Here is a 16,960-nt window from a genome sequence, read left to right on the forward strand (position 1 = left end):
AAACCCAGGTATGTATCATTCATTGCCTCCGTCATTATATTCAGCGTTATACACATTTCTTCTTTGATCTCAACCGTTGTATTAGGGCTAAAGAAAATGCTGGACTTTTCCACACTTACCAGTTGTCCCGATGCCGCACAATATAAATCTAAAGCTAATTTCAGGGCCGCCGCACTATTCTGATTGGCTTTCATCAAGATCAATGAATCATCCGCAAAGAGAAGATTTGTGACTGGCGGGGCGTCCCTACATACTTTAACTCCTGATATGTATTCGTTTTCCTCGGCATGTGTCAGCAATGCATTTAACCCCTCTGTGCATAGCAAGAAGAGGTATGGTGATAGCGGATCACCCTGTCTCAATCCTCTAGTAGGCTTGAAGCTCTCACTTTCCTCTGCATTGATCCTTACTCTGTATTCGACAGTTGAGACACATTGCATAATCAAATTCACCCATTCTTGATGAAAACCCAATCTCAACATAATCTCTTTCAAGAAAGGCCACTCGACTCTATCGTATGCTTTGCGCATGTCAAGTTTTATGGCACACAATCCCTCTCTACCTTCTCTTTTGTTCTTAATTGTGTGAAAACATTCATAGGCCACTAAAATATTGTCCGTTATCAGTGTTCCCGGTACGAATGCACTCTGTGTTGGGCTAATGATTTCTGGTAAAAAAAACCTTCAAACGGGTAGCCACCATTTTTGCAATTATTTTGTATACCACATTACATAAGCTGATCGGTCTAAATTGTGTTACTTTTTCTGGTGTATTAATCTTAGGAATCATCACGATCGCCGTATCGTTCCAACCTGTCGGGATAGTACATGTGTTGACTGCTTTCAGAACCTCCTCAATTAGGTCCTCCCCCAGCATAGGCCAGAACCTTTTATAGAAAATAGCATGGAGACCATCTGGTCCTGGAGCTTTTAAGTCCCCAATATCGAATAAAGCTTTGCGAACATCTTCCGCGGTATAAGGGGCAAGTAGAGCACTGTTCATTTCATTTGACACTCTCCTACGGACAAGTGATAAAACTTCTTGATTAGGATGCTGAACTTCCGAAGTGAAAAGCTTTGAAAAATATTTGGTGATGTGATCCCTCAACTCCTTTTCTTCTACCCAGTTTCCTGAATCATCTAAGAGTTTCCTTATATTATTTCTTTTTTTCCTGGCCGTGGCAGCGTTGTGAAAGAAAGCTGTATTACGATCCCCATGCATCAACCAGTTCGCCCGTCCTCTTTGTAACCAGAAAATTTCCTCTTGATCCAATATATTTTCAATTACCACAATAATTTCCTTCTGGCGACATCGAGATTCCGTATCCAGAGGGCCTCGTCTTAGTTTCTCCAATTCTTTTTCCAATTTCCTAATTCTCACCTTCGGTCCCTTTAGAGTATCCCGGTCCCAAGTATGCAGATCGGCATGCACTGCCCTTGTACGATCAGCAAGTGAATGTCCAATCCCTGCAAGCTTTGCTTTCTCCCAAGATGCCTTAACAATTTCAGTGACTGTCTCTTCTTTCAACCACCTCGCCTCAAATTGTTTAACACGTCCCTCTGGTCGTTTGAAGATTTTTTCATCCAAAAAATCCGTATCCAGTACGATTGGACGATGGTCAGAATGAACATGTTCTTCGTTGGTCACTCCCGCACGTGGGAATTTATTTGCCCACGCTAAATTACAGACCGCCCGATCAAGACGCTCACAAATTTCGCCTCTACACCAAGTGAAAAGGTCGCCTGTATAGCCTAAATCGTCGAGACCACAATCCATTAGGCATTCACGGAACTCTCTCATCATACCAAGTGGTCTAGCTACACCACCCTCTTTTTTTGAAGGGTATAAAATTTCATTAAAATCCCCCAAAACCACCCATGGATGGTTGCTCTTACTATGTAAATTGCGAATGTCATCCCAAGATAGATGACGTTCATTCCATTTCGGATGACCATAGAAGCCTGTGAACCGCCACTGAACCACATTCTCATACATAAAAACAATATCAATAAAATGGGGCGAGACATAGTTCAACTCAATTTTATTGGACTCATGATAAAACAAAGCGAGGCCTCCGGCCTTACCATCACTTTCCACTGCAAACATAGAATCAAAACCTAATACGCGACGAAGCTCATCGGCTTTACAATTATTCAAATGGGATTCAGAGAGGAAAATTAAATCCGCCCTTGTACGCTTTTGTAGCTCCAGAAGCTCACGAACTACCGTGTTGGAGAGCATGCCACGGCAGTTCCAGCCTAGGATTTTCATTTGGCCCGGCGGTCCTCCTCCTCGGAGGCCGCCGATGTGCCAATCTCATCTTTTTCTTCGCCAACTGATTCCCCACCTCGCGGGGCATACTCTTCCTCCTTCTCATCAGTATCCTTTACAACATGTGTAACCCCGCCTTCCTCATCCTGGACTGCAACAACTCTACCCGTGCACACCCGTTTGGATGTGGCATTTACATCACCATATAAGATGCGCTCATAACTATCCATCTCTTTCTCAAAAGAAAACTCTAAATCACTGCCCGTTGGAGGAGCCCCAAAAGAATGCCCCCTTTTTTCCCTAGCACTTGCTTGCGAGCACCTTCAACTCTGTTTGCCCCCCTTTCTTTTTATCTGTCTTTTTTGAATTGCCCCGCGTTGGAATTTTTGCTGCACTGAATTTAAAGGGTAGAGCATTCTTCTCTGCATCACCCCCGGCCGTAGCGATTCTCGCTGCAACAACGCTAGACAGCGCCTCCAACACCCCCGGCTGAAAGAGAAACTCGCCAGCATCATCTCCATGTGTTGGAGTTTCTCTCGGCTTCACCTGTGCGTGAGAAATCATGGCCAAGTGACCTGCATGTGTACTTTGGGCATGTACAACATCATAACAAAGTTGACTATGGTCAACCTCCGCATTCTGGCGTGTCTCCAGCATGGTCACGCGACGCTGGACCTCCTGGCCCCGCCCGGCAGGATCAGCTAGCGCGCCAGCCTGGTCCTCCTGACCAAGCGGCGTTCCCGCCGGGGTAGGCGCCACGATCCCCTGAGTCCGGCCCTCCTGGCCGGTGTTCGTCTTGACGGAAGTAGCGGCCCCTTTATCAGAGATCATGAGCCCGCTCACGGCACTGGCCACCTTGACGACATCCATGGCCTTGGTGATGTTGTTGTTGACGATGCCTGTAGTCGAGTTGTTACCGCCGCGAACATAGTTCCCGAAGAGAAGACCCCTCCTACTAGCACCTTGCCTCTTCCAGTAGGGCTCAACACTAAGGTTTTTTGGAAAACAAACTACTCTCTCCTCTCTTGGAGTTTTACAAAACCTCTCTGATGTATGACCCACTATCCCACAGCACTCACAGTACAAAGGTAGTTTCTCATACTTTACATCATATTTAAAGATCTTTGAACTACCTAAAGGAGTAATCTCTACAGAGCATTTCAGAGGCTCATGCAATAATATCTTCACACGCACCCGCAGATATTTCTCAACAATTACATGGTTTTGATGCGAAACCTCCAGCACCTCTCCTAGTTGATCCTCAAGAGACCACCCTACACTATTCGTCTTAAACTCGAACGGGAGATCGCCTACCTGGACCCATATGGTCATGACGCCAAGGTCGACCTCCGCCGGGTCGCCCTTGCCGTCGAACTCGGCGAAGATGAGGCCGTCCCACTTGAAATGCCATGGCTGCGCCTTAAGCACAAACCGACGGTCACTCTCAGCGGCAAAATTGAGGATGAACCTCCCGTCGTCGCTGGCCACCTCCTGGATGGTGAACTCACCCTGGTGCTTCCAAGCCGTGCTCCGGAGGTCGTCGACTATGACCCTCGGGTTGACCTGGAAAGGGGACAGGAGGCGCCCCACCACCAGGAGCCCGCTGACAGCCTTGCGGGCAGCCTCCATGTCAATGACAAGAGGCCGGCGAAGAGAGGACCCAGCTTGGTCGATGGCCTGTGAAGAGCGCATTCCCGTCGCAGCATCCGTCACCCCCCTGGAGCTCACACCACTCACAACTTTCTTCCCCAAAGCACTACTCACAAACCCTCCCTGACCCGCCATGGACCACCTCTCTAAGCCGCCGCAAGGGATGGAAGGATCAGAGAACAGATGATTATACAATGGTAGGATAGGTGAAGAGGCCCGACCACTCCCGTACCCATAGATATAGCAGGCCAAGTTTCCCTTCCAAACGACCTCTCCCTTATCAAAACCAGAATTGATGCTAATAACCATGAGTAATAAGCCATAAATGTTCAGTTTCCTAATAACTACAGCAAAATTAGCTCCCTTTTCCTCATATGGATCATAAACGCCAATAGCAAAATCTACAATCAGATCAACAATCAGCTCCCGCTGATGACTCCTACTATAATCTGGGCAGGGTGAAAAAACGTTCATTTCTACAGATACTGCCTTAGAAACCCGAACGTATATTACTCTATTTCCCCCTAATATAAGGAAAACGTCATCGGTTTCCAAACAAATGATCGAAGGCATGGCTACTCCACGCTGAAATTTCTCGCTGATTCCTATCACACTTGATTGCCCTTCCAAATTAACACGCTCAGTATCCAAATCCCCATTACAGTCAACACAAAATTCGGAAACAGAGCCAGCCAAATCCGTGGAAACCGAATCAACAAAAGATCCAGAAGATCGATTCGATCCTCCCCTGAAAGGATTAGAGAGGATCTCACCTTCCAAGTTACCAAACAACTCCGACGCTCTTCTTCTCGAAATCTCCAACCAAATACACCCTTAGTTGATAGTAACTAAAACTTAAGCTTGTGCGATTTCTCGCTACTAAAACGGTAAAACCTACAGTACAATCAATATTTACAAGGGCGCGGCAATTATTAATCCGAGTTGTCGTTGGCCAGTTAGCACCATCCATAACCACAAGAACACGACGTCATTCTAAAAGCGTGAAATCTTCAACACGTACACCTCTCTACCTTTAGAAAAGCAACATTAGTTACACTTTTTCCGCTTGATTTTGCAAATCCATGTGGACTTTGTAGTTTGATGACTGTCTATGTATACGCAAAACACATAGAACAATATGTTATTCGTATTATCAATGAGGGTGGCCCTGAAGTATACTTTAGAGTGTTTTTTTTTACTGTGTATGGATGATTGTTTAAATTCTGTAACAATGTATGAGTTCATCGTGGTGTTAGTCACTCGTATAAAATGTTCTGTTACGCTTCTATATATTCAAATAATGGGTGAAATCTCATCATGGAACCAAGCAAAGGCACACACAATTGCCAGATTTGACTTTGATAAAATGACACCGCGTTGAAAAATTTGAAAATCTGCTAGGTCTTATACAATGCTAGATGCTTAGAAAAACAAACCGTTTTTTTTTAAACAAGCACCGATGCCTATTTCTGCAGAAGAGACGTCTAATCAAACGTCCTTCATCTATAAACAAGCACCGATGCTTAAAGAAATGCTGGTTTATTTCTTTATAAACACCCCCTTAAGGGGTTGTTTGGATACAAAGAATTAGATGTGGAGTTTTGGAAAACTGGTTTTTAGAGGATTTTTAGGAAAACCAGTTTTTGTTAGTTTTTCTGTTACGATGAGTCTATACAATCCCTTGTTTGGGTGGAAAAAGGGGAAAACACGATTACACAATTGTCTTCCGCTCGTCCCAGAGGCCATGGCTCTTCGCTAGTAGCCTTCCTCTGCATGTTTCTTTCGTCATCTTCCTTGCATGCTGTATGACACACATGTATGGCTCTCCTGCTAGCTAGCTTATGATGTGCACGCGGCAGGTCGATGTAGCAGTGACAGCGACGCTCGTACAGGTGCACGCCGGTATGAAGCAGGACGCTGCCAGCGACGGTGTCAGCCGCACCCAAGCTGAGCATGGCGGAGATAACATGGCGAGCCGGACAAGCCGTTGCCGGCCGTGGCGACGTTGTCTCGGCAGAGGACGGACATCACGGAGTTCGACGTCGCCGCTGTCATGGTGCCGGTGTTGGACGGCGCCGTTGACGCTCGACGGAGCTACCAGCAAGGACGACTTGGACACAAAAATAGACGATAAAGAATTAATGCATACGTAGACCATGAAGCTGAACCAGCCGATGCATCCAAATAGCCAAAATAGGCCGTGCGGGGTATTGGCCTGCGCGATGGTAGAGAATGCGTTTGTAGAAAAATGACTAATAGTCGTTTTTCTATAAACTGGCTTTTTGAGATTTTATAAAACTCAGTATTACTTATCCACGGATTAGTTAGATATTCCAAACAAATTTTTAGGTGGTTGTAACAGAAATCACGTTTTTAGAGAGCTGGTTCTCTAAAAACTCTCCATCCAAACAACCCCTAAACGCCTTGTACAAGGCCTCACACGACCAAAGAGCTAATCGGGCGATCGAGTTGCAAACAGGAAGAAGGAAAGAAACCAACCACAGCGAATCCCCTCATTCCCTCGTTCCCTCCTTTGCTCCTCCCCTTAAACCCTCCCTTGCCAACTACCAAGGCCGCGCTCCGCTCACCAGGCCGCCAATGGAAGACGCGACGAAGCGGAGGCACCAGCCGGGCGCTCTCCCCGCGCGCCGCAAGGTCGTGGAGGGGCCCTTCGACCCGCCGCCGCCTCCACCCGCGGCCGCCGCGGCAGCGACGGTGGTCTCACCGGCCCACCTCGTCGGCGCCATCGTCGAGAAGGGCTTCTCCGCCGCCGCGCCCTCCTCCGCCCCGCGCCCCACCGTCCTCCCCTTCCCCGTCGCCCGCCACCGCTCCCATGGCCCCGTAAGCCGCCGCTGTCGCCCCTCCCTGAAACCCTAGCTTAACCCTGAACCCGCCAACCTGTTCCTCTCCTATTCAGTTAGTGCTGGCTTGTGCTTTACGACTGATTAACTGCTCCTATGCAGCACTGGAAACCGGTGGCGAAGGGTGCCGACAAGAAGAAAGGGGAGGAGGAGGACTACGGGATGGATGTGGACGACATGGACTACCAGCCCGCGGCTGCGGTGGCCGGTCCTGTGAGGAGGAAAGAGAAGAAGGGCATGGATTTCAGCAGGTGGCGAGAGTTCGTCGCTGACGATGTGCCCCCCAAGCGGAGGCAGGCGAAGAAAGACAACACAAAGAAAATTGATCATGTGGCTGAGGTTAAAAATGTAGTTGGTCAGGTGGGGGAGAGGGGATTGGGGGGAGATGGCATGGAGCTGGACAGTGGAAATGGTAGGGAAGCATTGGGCCCGACGGGTTTGGTTTCTGACGTGTTGTCAAAGAAGCTGATTAATGCAGAGAATGGATTGACGAAAGGTGGGGCTGGGGTTGCTGAATTGCAAGGAGAGGGTATGCAGCTCGATGATGGGGAGCCATCGATTTCAGCAGAGATTAACGCAGAGAACACAGCGAGGCTGGCAGGGATGTCGGCAGAGGAGATAGCGGAGGCACAGGCAGATATTTTGAATAGGATGGATCCAGCTCTGGTGGAGGTATTGAGGCGTCGGGGGAGGGAGAAGTCTGGTGGCAAGAAAGATGAGGGTAAGGATAAGAGTAGGCAAACTTCAGGGCCAAGGAAGACTGCAAAGGCTATTCCAGGCGAGCATTTGACTGCTGGTGAGCAGAGTGCACACTCTTGGAAGGCATGGAGTGAGAGAGTGGAGCGGATCAGGTTGTGTAGGTTTGCATTAGATGGAGATATTCTGGGATTTCAATCTTGTCAGGAGCAACCAGATGGTAAATTTCTTCCTTCTTTGCCCTCTCTGAGTTTAGCTTCTTGGGGTGGCATCACAGCTTGCCTTTTCTGCTTGTAGGCAAGAAGACCCATGGAGAAAGCGTAGCTGAGCGTGACTTCCTACGAACAGAGGGAGATCCTGCAGCTGTTGGTTACACAATCAATGAGGCGTTGGCACTTACCAGGAGCATGGTTTGTTCTATAAACTTTACCACATGGTGGATGGGCAAAACAGACTTAGCGTTTGGCTGTATTCAGTGTCAAATTCGAGCAACATGAACATTGGAACATATATGGATTTCTTCTTGAATTTTGCGGGGTTCATGTTATGCACAATTGATTGTGTGGTACATATTTTAATAAACTTTTGTCCAAGCCTGGTAGGTTTGCTAAATTTACAATTGCAAGATCTGCATGCGTTCCACATTCAACTGGATAGGTTGTTGAGCTTCAACTTTTACTACTTTGGTTGCATGCATTTGTCATGAAATGGCATACTGGCTATTATGCTAGACTGATCAGTGAGGCTATTCCATTAATTTGTTTCCCCAGAATCACTTGCTAGTAAAGTGGTAATTTTTAATCATCGGTATATAAAACAGAACAAGTAAAAGATAGGGGTTGTAACATAACTCATTCAGATTGCTTGAGACCACCTGCTAGGGGTGGGCGTGTAGGAATGGTATTTAGTGTTCCCTGCTTCATTGAATTCACAAATCTCAGTTTATGAAGAAGTGCTTCATAGTTTTGCTTCAATTCTTGAAGTGTGACCCAAAAATATGTAGAAACACTATGTAATTCAGCTTTACTGTTCAAACTATAGGTTCCTGGGCAGCGTGTACTAGGACTGCAGCTTCTTGCTTCTGTTCTGAATAGGGCATTGCACAACCTGCATAAGATGGATCTAGCTGATAATGTGGAAGGAGCTAATTATGCTGAGAAAGCTTATGATTGGCAAGCAGTTTGGGCCTATGCCCTTGGCCCCGAACCAGAGTTGGTTCTTTCTCTAAGGTACTTATTTCTGAGCTGATAACTTCATTTTAAATTTGCTTATTGTTGCCATACAATGTTATTTAGTTCATCATAGTGGGGAGAGCCACTGAGCATACATGTACTACACGATCCTATCAAGTATAGTCGAGCAAACGGAACATGTACCACAGAGATGTGCTTAGTTTCCTTCAAGACATTTTAAATAGCTGCATCTGTGCCTGAAAATGCATGCTTCAAACAATCGTATTTTTAGCTGTCATATTAGAGAGTAGTAAGTGTTAGTAATAGTTTAAAGTGATCTCATCCATAAACTATCAGTGATTTACAAGATGATATTAATGTATTTATCCCCTAACCTTATTAGAGCATCCACATTCCTGGATGCTAATAGTAATAGAAATTGGCTAGCGCTGGTGCTAGTGCATGTGAGGGTAGGTGCTAAGGTAAAAAAGCTTAGCAATAGCACCCAATGTTAAGCAAAATAGATTTATATTTGAATAAGTATTGGACTCCTTAGCACCTATAGATGGTGTGCTAAGGGATGTGGTTAAAGAACTAAGAAAGGTGAGTGGAAAGAGAAGACAGAAATGCCCACTGTAGCACGTCAAATTTATAGGTGTTGGGTGCGGATGCTCTTATACTCCTCCCTCCCCATTCATATTTTCTGTTTGCACTTAGACGTTTATTGGTATATTATTTTTACGAGGTTGTTAACTACTGCAGTCATATTAAGTCTCATAACCAAATTCTGGAAATCATAGAAGAACCTAACACAACCAGCAGTTAGCAAATGTACACCTAGATATTTTGCATGGTATTTCTATAAGTCAAAAGGCATCAATTTGATACCTTGTCATGCCATATATCTTTTTTGTTTCTATATTTTGTTTTACCACCTTGTCGCTAACTGACACATTTGCAGGATGGCATTGGATGATAACCATGAGTCTGTAGTTTTGACTTGCGCTAAAGTTATTAATGTTATGTTGAGCTATGACATGAATGAGTCATATTTTGATTTTTCAGAGGTAACTCCCTTAACCGTCTATTCTTTCATTATTACAAATTTGAGTCTTATATGGCTGATCTCCCGCACGTGCAGAAATTAATAAATAAGATGGAAGATATCTGCACAGCTCCTGTTTTTCGTAGCAAACCTGACGTGGATGGAGGTTTTCTTGAAGGGGGTTTTTGGAAATACAACACAAAACCATCCAATATACTTCCACACTATGGTGAAGATGATGAAGAAGAAAGTGACGAGAAACACACCATTCAAGATGATGTTATTGTGTCTGGACAGGATGTTGCTGCTGGTCTTATTAGAATGGGAATTCTACCACGTATTTGCTCCCTTTTGGAGGTCAATCTTTACCTTTTGAGTTTTCTTGTCCAGCGTGTTTCTTTTACAACCATACAGACTTTCGGCTAGACATAGAGCTTTTGTGCCTTCTTTTATTTCACTAGAATAAGGGCCTGTTTGGTTCCAAATAAGTCATCAACTTATAAGTCGAAAAGTGAAAAAAGTGACTTATTTTGCCAAACAGACCCGACTTATAAGTCACCCCAACTTATAAGTCATAAGTTGCTCCACCCCAACTTAAAACTTATAAGTCATCCCCTTTTGTGTGGGTCCCACCACCTGCATGATGTTGATTGATGTGGGAAGGTGTGTCAGGTGAATTATAAGTCACTGGTTTTAAGTCACCTGACTTATAAGTCAGGTGACTTATTGGAACCAAACAGGCCCTAACAAAAGCATTTGCTCCAAATTATTTGCACGGAACTGTGTTGTCTATTAGTCACAGGCCTCCCCCCCGCCCCCCCTCCAAAGTTTGTTCAGTCTTGTATAGTAATGCTTGTTATGTATACTTTATTAAAATATCAATTATATGCCTCTAGCACAGCACCTCCTGTTCCACTAGTATTAACTTGTTTACCCTTTGAATAATATAAATATCCTTTGTATTCTAAGAACTGTATGCCATTGGCAGTTGTAGGTGTGCAATAGTACTAACTCAAACATCTGAACATTATTGTTTCCTGCCATCCAATAGCATATATTACCTTTTGGAACAATTTTTGGAACATCCATGTGCTGCCTGGATTGTTTGTTTCTTTCATAGAGATGACATTGTATTGCACTTCTATTACTAAGCTACAAAGCTCTGTTTTTCAGATAATTGAACAAATTATTTGATTTGATTTTGTCCATCTTTTAGTTTTGTTGTGGAAACTGGTGAGCATGATTAAGGATCTTAAATTCAGGCTGTACCTCTTTGTTGATTCAGATGGACCCGCCTCAAATTCAAAAAGATTATCTCGTTTCAATTCTTGTGGCATTAGCCAGACACTCTCCACAATCTGCCGATGCCATCTTGAATTGTACAAAGCTTGTTCAATGTGTTGTTAAGCTGTTGGACAGGCAAGGATCAATGGAAATTCACCCGTCAATGATCAGAGGGGTTACTTTGTTGAAGGTATCTTTGCTGCTAAGGCAATCTCATATTTTAGGGTAACATGATAGATATCTGTCATCGTACATTGGCATATCGTGTTTTTATGTCGGTTGACACCTGAAGCTGCATTTTGTTGGTAGTGTAGTGTTTCATTATTGATCATCCTTGCTTTTCATAGATCTATAACTAGATCTACTTATGCTTCTCCCAGTAATCTATTCTGATTTTGTTGCTTAATTGTCTATTGTTAGTTGAACTCAAAAGTGGTGTCCTGTTGGATGTAAGTGTTTTAACACCTTGTATCAGTGATGTCAAAACTCAAAATTAAAGGCTCGTTTGTCACTTGTCATAACTGATTCTTGAATGAGTTAATACTTTTTAATGTCAACTAACAACCAACAATCTCATCTTGAGGTCTCCTCTTTGTTTGCAGCTTCTGAGATCTGAATACATAGGAATTGTATTGTTTTAGTATTGCCCTTGCAACTTATGTCAACCAATCAACCCCCCTTCCACAATGCATGTACTGACGCAGAAACTATTTGGTGGATCTTCAATCTTCCTTTGAGTTGCTTATTAATACGATTGTCCCGTTGTTAAGATTAGGTGATACTATGAGCACACTAAAAGCTATTCTTAGTTGAGACTGCTCATACTAAAATGCGACAATCACTTTTTTAACTATAGCTTCTATATTTGTCAAACAGAAGGTCTCTTTGTTATCATCTAAAGTCATTTGTTCCTTTTGCTAGGTTTTATCCAAATACAACAGACAAACATGCTTGAATTTTGTGAACAATGGAGTTTTTCATCAGGCAATGTGGCAGTGGTACTTACCGGCTTATACCCTTAAGGATTGGATAAAACCTGGAAAGGAACAATGCAAGTTGAGTTCAGCAATGATGGTCGAGCAGCTGCGGTTTTGGAGAACCTGTATTTCTTATGGATTTTGCATATCACACTTCACAGATTTCTTTCCTGTTCTATGCCCGTGGCTCAGCCCTCCAGTGTTCCAGAATCTAAGTGAACACAATGTTCTTTCTGAGTTTAGTTCAATTGCAAGAGAGTCGTTTCTTGTATTAGGAGCTCTGGCACAAAGGCTGCCTCTTCTTCACTCAGTGGAGCAGTTTGGCAAGCAAGACATGGGAGTTCCTGGCAGTTATGGTGAGATGTGGTCTTGGAGTCATGTAGTTCCAATGGTAAATTCGGCGCTGTCTTGGTTACATCTAAATGATATTCCCTACTTGTGTTCACTGATCAATGGGCAGAATGAGAATACAACACATACACCGGAGCAAAGCTGCTTGGTTTTGTTGATTTCTTCTGTACTAGGCATGCTTAATTCGACATTGGAAAGAATATCACCAGAGGGCACTCCTGATAGTAGAAGTTACTGCTTGCCTTGGATACCGGACTTTGTCCCTAAAATTGGCCTGGGGATAATTACTAATGGGTTTTTCAGCTTCTCGTGCACTGAAGTTGAGCAGCTGCCGTCCCGTGGTGTATCGTTGGTGCAGGGACTTTGTCATCTGAGATGCTGGGGTGATGTCGATGCATCACTATCTTCCATAAGTTGCCTTCAACGATTAGTGCAGCTATCCTGTTCTGTTGACAGAGTGATCCAGAGAGCGACAATAAACAGTTCTGAGCATCTCAAAGAATCTAAAGCAGGGCTAGCTGGCAAGATATTACAAGAAGGCATTTCCAGTTTATGGCAAAATGACTTGTTGAACTTTCTTACTTCGCTGTTGCCATTGATTTCCTCACAGTGGCCTGTATTAAAGAACATAGAGATGTTTGGTAGAGGAGGACTAGCTCCTGGTGTTGGGTTTGGCTGGGGGACGTGCGGGGGTGGGTTTTGGTCTCTGAAATGCCTACTTACACAACTGGATTCACAGTTGGTCCTAGAGTTGATAAAAATCGTCTCTGCTGCGCCAGAAGGCCTTGTTACCCTCAGTAAAGGTGCAAACTTGGATAATGTAACTAATCCATTCACCAACGCTTTAGAGAGAATCAGTCCTGTCCTTGGTGTATCTTTGATTGCAGGACCTGGCCAGATCTCTACCTTGGAGAGAGCCTTTGATATCCTCTTCCAACCTTCAGTTCTGAAATGTCTCAGATCTTCCATACATTGTCTGGCTTCTCAAATGAAATTACCAAAAACTTTTGAGTGGGACATAACTGAGGATGAGTATCAGCATTTTAGCAATGTGCTAAATTCACATTTCAGATCCAGATGGTTGGCCATCAAGAAGAAGAATCCAGACAAACATGCAAGAAATAACAGTGCCATAAATAAGCCAAAAGTACCAGAAATGTTAGAGACGATTCAAGAGGAAATGGAATTAACAGAAGTTGTAAATCCACCTTGCAGCACGTTAGTTCTAGAGTGGGCACACCAGAGACTGCCTCTTCCTGTGCATTGGATTCTAAGTTCAATCTGCTGCACTGATGACGCTGATGTTTCAAGAGCTGGTCTTATCTTTTTGTTGGGTCTGGAAGCTGTTTCAGCTGCTCCATCTCTTGATGTCCCTTTGGTTTGGAAAATGCATGCACTTTCTGCCTCTGTCCGCACTAACATGGACTTGCTTCAAGAAGATAGAAGCAAGGATGTTTTTGAGGTTTTGCAAGAATTGTATGGCCAGCATCTGGATATGTTATGCCAGAAATATTATAGATCTCACTCTGCTAATAATGATGAGGTTGTAGGATCTGTGGCCACTGTTGAAGAAGTAAAAGTAATTAACACTCACGAAATTCTCAGATTCAAGGAGAAAATTCATGAGAGCTACACTACTTTTGTCGAGAGTGTTGTAGATCAATTCGCAGCTGTCTCATATGGAGATGTTATTTTTGGTCGGCAAGTGGCCATTTATTTGCATAGATGTGTTGAGACTACGGTTCGGCTGGCAGCCTGGAATGCATTGTCTACTGCTTATGTGCTTGAACTGTTGCCTCCCCTAGACAAATGCATTGGTGATGTTAAAGGATACTTGGAGCCTCTTGAGGTATTGTTTCATTGGTTCATTTTATGATTCTCTTCAGGATAGCATCTTTGGTAGTGACAGGATGGACTATGAATTTGTTTTCATCATTTACTTTTAACTCGTCTAGTGCTTGCACATTGCACAACAGAGACTATGCAAAGAGCACATGATTCATTGCTATTTTGGTGCTAATTATTAGATGTCTGATAAGAAGTGATGGCTTGACCTTTCATACTTATGAATTTCATTTGTAGGGCGACGAAGGAATCTTGGAGGCTTATGCCAAATCATGGACATCTGGTATCCTGGACAAGGCTGCTCGGAGGGATTCCATGTCGTTCACACTAGCGAAGCATCACTTGTCCGGTTTTGTTTTCCGGCGCAGTGCTTCCGTCAAAGTGCGCAACAAGATGGTCAAGTCGCTCATCCGGTGCTACTCCCAGAAGCAGCACCACGAGGTAACCTTTCCCCTCTGAGTTTTCAACAACGTGAACTCCTTATGCTGCTGCGACACATAGAATTTTCTAATCATTCCCCGTCCTTTGTTTTTTTGGGAAAAAATTCGGTCTGACAGGCTATGCTCCATAGTCTGGTTCTGCAAGGCATCCCACGGGATTCGCAGTACGGCAGTGAAGTTGGACGGAGAATTGAAATCTTGAAGGATGCATGTGAGATGAACTCTTCCCTCTTAGCTGAGGTTCAAAGGCTGAAGACATCGATCGAGGGAGCTATTAGTTAGGCTTAAAGGTTGAAGACTCTTTTTCCTTTTTGATTGATGAATGCCAAAGGCTGAAGACTAACTGGCTGGCCTGGTTCTAGGGGCAGCGGTCTTGAGAATAGTTCCAAGGGTGTTTTACTGGGCGGTAGTGACGATTGTAAAAATGGCGGTGTCCATTACTACAAGTGGTGATTATAGAACCGCGATGAACAACGACTGGTGATGAACGCTTTGTAAGGTGTGTGCGTGCCCTCAAAAAAAAAAGGTGTATGTGGTCATGCGCATGCTTGTGGGAAACAAACTGGACTAAAAATATCAACCGGCTTCAAAGAAGATCTGCTTCCCCACCCGGATATGTGCTGGGTAATTACGACTTTTGCATTTATTTATTCTACGCGTGTCGCTCCCATCAAAAAAAAAGAAAAAACTCTACGCGTGTCGCTTGATTCGGTTTCGTAATCGCTGCTGAACCCGTCCGTTGTTTTCTGTATATAAAAATGTTTGCTGATCAACGGTCGGTGGCCATTCTCCATCGTACAGAAATCGTACTTATTCTCAGAAGCAACGCTCAGACCGAATTAAGTAGTGGTGTTGTCTGTTATGTCACATGGCAGTGTTGTCGTGATGTAAATAACGGCATCACCGCCATGATTGTTTGGCAAGCTCTTATATCCCAGCGTGGACCAGACGTTGACTGTGGACAGAGGGGAGGGGCACCCGCAAAAAAGAAAAAGAATAGAAAAGAAAAAAAAGAAAAGACTGGACAGAGGGCCAACGGCCGACCTGTCAAGACTGGAGAGCGTCTTCTCTTGGAGTTCAACACTTGAGCTGGTTGCGAACCAATCAATGGTTGAAATGGTTAGGTGGGCAGTGGTATCTCCAATCCATCAAGGTTTAAATTCTGGTGCTCGTATCATTCCTAAATTTATTTCAGGATTTACGGACGAGGCGTCTACGGTGGCTTCGTAAATTTCAAGATAATATACCGGCTCAGTCTCTCGTAGGTGCTCATAGAGGTAAAGTGTGTGTGCGCGCGTAGAAGTGAGTGTATGCGCGTGTATATGAACGCTTGTATCTGTACTGATACTCAAAAAAAAAAAAACACTTGAGCTGGTTTGACCGCTGTCCAGTGTTCCGTGTGGGCGCGGCGTGTGAATACTCAGGACTTGAGAGCATGTGCAGATCCGCTTCATTTGCTCGTATCCGTAAGAGATCTCTTTTGGCCAACACATGAAGGATCCCTCCCGGGCCCCGGCAATGTCTATGTAGTTGCTTTCATCAGTATCTGCGCGTGGTTATAAATATGCCACTACAGTACTAGGAGTATCTATCTACAGTATCATATATGCCGTTGAAACAGTACTGTCGAATTGCTATCCAATATCGCCCTGTAGGTGAGGATACAGGAAGTTTCTCCAAACCCGAATTTTCTAACCCGAATTATCTGACTTGAATTTTCGGGTAAACCCAAATGTCCAGCCAAACATCAGGTGACTCATGGCGTATAATCAGAAGGTTCCAAGAGATTTGGCATACACGATAAGTTGATGGATGACTCTGATTCCCTGTATAGACTAGGATCATGTAACCTGGGACTACGTGTTCAAAAAATGTTAATCTTGTATTAAAAAGAATTGTTAATCTTGTATTAAAAAATGTCAATTCCTTTCATACATATTGTATTTTTTGTATACAGTTTTTGTACACATGAGAATCATTTTCTCTATACATATTTAACATTTTTTAAATGTTTGATTAACATTTTCTTCAAATGTTTATGTAAAGTGTTTTTTATAATATATTTATTAAGAATATTTAGAAGTATAAACAAAAGTAAAAAAAGAATACATAAACAAAAAAGTGAAAAACCAGAAATAAACGAGGTTGTGGCCTCCCGTGAGCTGGGCTGTCCTAGTATGTACTAGCGCAAGGCTAGCATCCAACTCGCGGCGAGATATATATTTGGCCAGTGATAGGCGCCGGCGTGCTGGCCCAACTTTCGGCCGGACGCCTGGCAGCCATCCAATCTGGCGACCCCAACGACTAGACCCCCCGTGTCCAGCAAAAAAAAAAAAAACACCACTGGCTTGGCCCGCGTCCAGGCTCG

At 44.1% G+C, this 16,960-nt stretch overlaps 1 protein-coding gene across 1 annotated transcript; it reads left to right on the forward strand.

Moving 5' to 3' along the window:
* The first annotated feature begins 6,390 nt into the window (after nucleotides 1–6,390).
* LOC119342081 (transcriptional elongation regulator MINIYO-like) lies at nucleotides 6,391–15,208 on the forward strand. The gene is made up of 10 exons (XM_037613924.1): nucleotides 6,391–6,762; nucleotides 6,885–7,698; nucleotides 7,776–7,888; nucleotides 8,520–8,707; nucleotides 9,612–9,717; nucleotides 9,792–10,052; nucleotides 10,981–11,169; nucleotides 11,901–14,156; nucleotides 14,390–14,593; nucleotides 14,710–15,208. The coding sequence occupies exons 1-10, from the start codon at nucleotides 6,520–6,522 to the stop codon at nucleotides 14,872–14,874; spliced, it is 4,539 nt and encodes a 1,512-aa protein (XP_037469821.1). The 5' UTR covers nucleotides 6,391–6,519; the 3' UTR covers nucleotides 14,875–15,208.
* The last annotated feature ends 1,752 nt before the right edge of the window (nucleotides 15,209–16,960 follow it).

The sequence above is a fragment of the Triticum dicoccoides genome, chromosome 7B, assembly GCF_002162155.2.
Source record: "Triticum dicoccoides isolate Atlit2015 ecotype Zavitan chromosome 7B, WEW_v2.0, whole genome shotgun sequence".
Lineage (NCBI taxonomy): Eukaryota > Viridiplantae > Streptophyta > Magnoliopsida > Poales > Poaceae > Triticum > Triticum dicoccoides.